Source organism: Mandrillus leucophaeus, unplaced genomic scaffold (genome assembly GCF_000951045.1).
Source record: "Mandrillus leucophaeus isolate KB7577 unplaced genomic scaffold, Mleu.le_1.0 Scaffold2112, whole genome shotgun sequence".
Classification (NCBI taxonomy): Eukaryota; Metazoa; Chordata; class Mammalia; order Primates; family Cercopithecidae; genus Mandrillus; species Mandrillus leucophaeus.
In genome coordinates this window covers 3,486-5,645 of record NW_012102158.1, presented here as the reverse complement: position 1 = coordinate 5,645, position 2,160 = coordinate 3,486, and the positions used below count along the sequence as shown (strand labels likewise).

The 2,160-nt window shown below is 42.2% G+C and overlaps 1 gene segment (V, D, J or C); it reads right to left on the bottom strand.

Annotated features, from left to right (window-relative positions):
• Positions 1 to 30: 30 nt before the first annotated feature.
• LOC105539936 lies at positions 31 to 669 on the bottom strand. The segment is given in 2 exon segments: positions 31 to 413; positions 583 to 669. Coding segments are annotated over 2 exon segments (432 nt in total).
• Positions 670 to 2,160: the final 1,491 nt, after the last annotated feature.

Below are 2,160 nucleotides of genomic sequence, written 5' to 3'. Positions count from 1 at the left end.
CAGAGATGCTAAAACTGAGTGGCCACCACACTAGCTGTCAGTAAAGGAAGCAGCTGGTATAATCAGTAAACCCTGATGATTTGTTGAGGTTTTTGTTTCAGGTTGAATCACTGTGTGAGGCCAGTTATTACTCTGCTGACAGAAATAAACTGCAACATCTTCAGGCTCCAGGCTGCTGATGGTGAGAGTGAAGTCTGTCCCAGACCCGCTGCCACTGAACCTGGCTGGGATGCCAGTGGCCCTGCTGGATGCACCATAGATGAGGAGCCTGGGAGCCTGCCCAGGTTTCTGCTGGTACCAGGATGAGTACCTGCTAACGCTCTGACTGGCCCTGCAGGAGAGGGTGGCTCCTTCCCCCGGAGACAAAGCCAAGGTGGCTGGAGACTGTGTCAACACAATTTCTCCGGTGGTATCTGAAATTGGAAAGAAAACAGAAACACACTCATATAATCTAGATCATAACCACTGTCTTTGAGTAGAGCCAAACTTGTTGACCTACGTTGAATTTTAATTATATTTCTTGCAGAGCAGAGGTGTCAGGAGTTTTCACTGATGTGCAAAACCACCTCATGTTCCCCTCACCTGGGAGCCAGAGTAGCAGGGGGAAGAGAAGCTGCGCTGGGGCTTCCATGGTTCCCTCTGGGTCCTAACTGAGCAGTTCCTCCCCAGAGCTCTGACCCAGGCATTGATAAGGGCTCTGGAAGGTAGGGCAGCTGGGAGGGACATGCAAAGCAGCTGGGGTGGGAGCTGGGCTTCCAGCTGCAGGGACCACCTGCTTCTTCCTCTCTGCACTGAGCATCCTGCGCCTCCCTGGTTGTCAGGTCAGAAAAGTCTGTTGGCTCAGTCTGAATGTAGAATTTCCCCCTTGTGCCCACAGAATTTCACTCCTGTGTCTTTCTTCTCTTCAGTCACCCAAATTCACCCAGAGGAGATTTGGTACAAGCCTGTTAAGAATAATATAGAAGGCTTCAGTCACCCAAATTCACCCAGAGGATATTTGGTACAAGCCTGTTAAGAATAATATAGCAGGCTTCAGTCACCCAAATTCACCCAGAGGATATTTGGTACAAGCCTGTTAAGAATAATATAGAAGGCTGCGTTTTCATTTCTCTCGTCTTATCCTCAATATGCCCAGTCATCTCCCTAAGTGCACTATTGGACCCATTGAAATGAAGACTCTGGTAGAACTTAATCTTCCAGATACATCTTTCATTTGCTTGTTAATAATGTTTTCTGAGGGTTCTGAAGCTTTCCATTAACCCAAACACATACCCTCTTTGAGTTAAAAAGTTAAAACTTCTGTTTACAGTCACATGTCCTGGCAGGCCCTGACACAGATGCCCCATGGCTTGCCGATTGCTTGAAATTAATCAAGCAACTCAACTTCTCTGTGTCTCTGTTTCCACATCTGTGTGACTGTGACAATAATTGTACCTACCTTACAGTGCAGTTGACAGTTTAAATAAAATAAAATATTTACAATAGTATTCAGGATGTTATGCATGTGACAATTAATTTTGCTTTTACTGTTTAAATATTCAGCACTACAGTCATCACCATTATCATAAATATACTTAGTATGGACAGTATTCTTAAATATAGTCCAAGAATGTTTTATTCAGAAATTAAATTCTAGGGCTTTTTCTTCACTGACTATACACACTCTTAAAATCCTAATGATTTGCTCTTAATCTGTGCTAAAGTACTCAGACCTTCAATCATTCCCACCCATCCCTGTCTAAGACATTACTACTCATCATCCATTATCAAAATGTTACCTTATAAAAGGTAACCATGTCCTATTACTGTCCTTCTTTCTTATGTAATCTTTATCCTACCTTGTTATCTTTTGTCTAATTCTTGCCCCAGGGCTGACAATAAGGCAAAGCTACCATTATTACTTGTGGGCTTGCTCCAGTATAATTTTGTCAGGCTTTCTATCTTGGAAATGAGGACTCTGTCTTGCAAAGAAACATATTCATTGGGTCAAGGTGTTATCAAATAAATGATTTTATCTACTTGTGATTCAATAATTAATTTAGACTGACTTGAACAGATTTTTTTTAATGACAAAAAGGAGAAGATGACATAAGAGGAAAATACAACACAATAGAAAACACCAGCTATTGTAACTCTTGCTTCATGGATTTTTACACATAT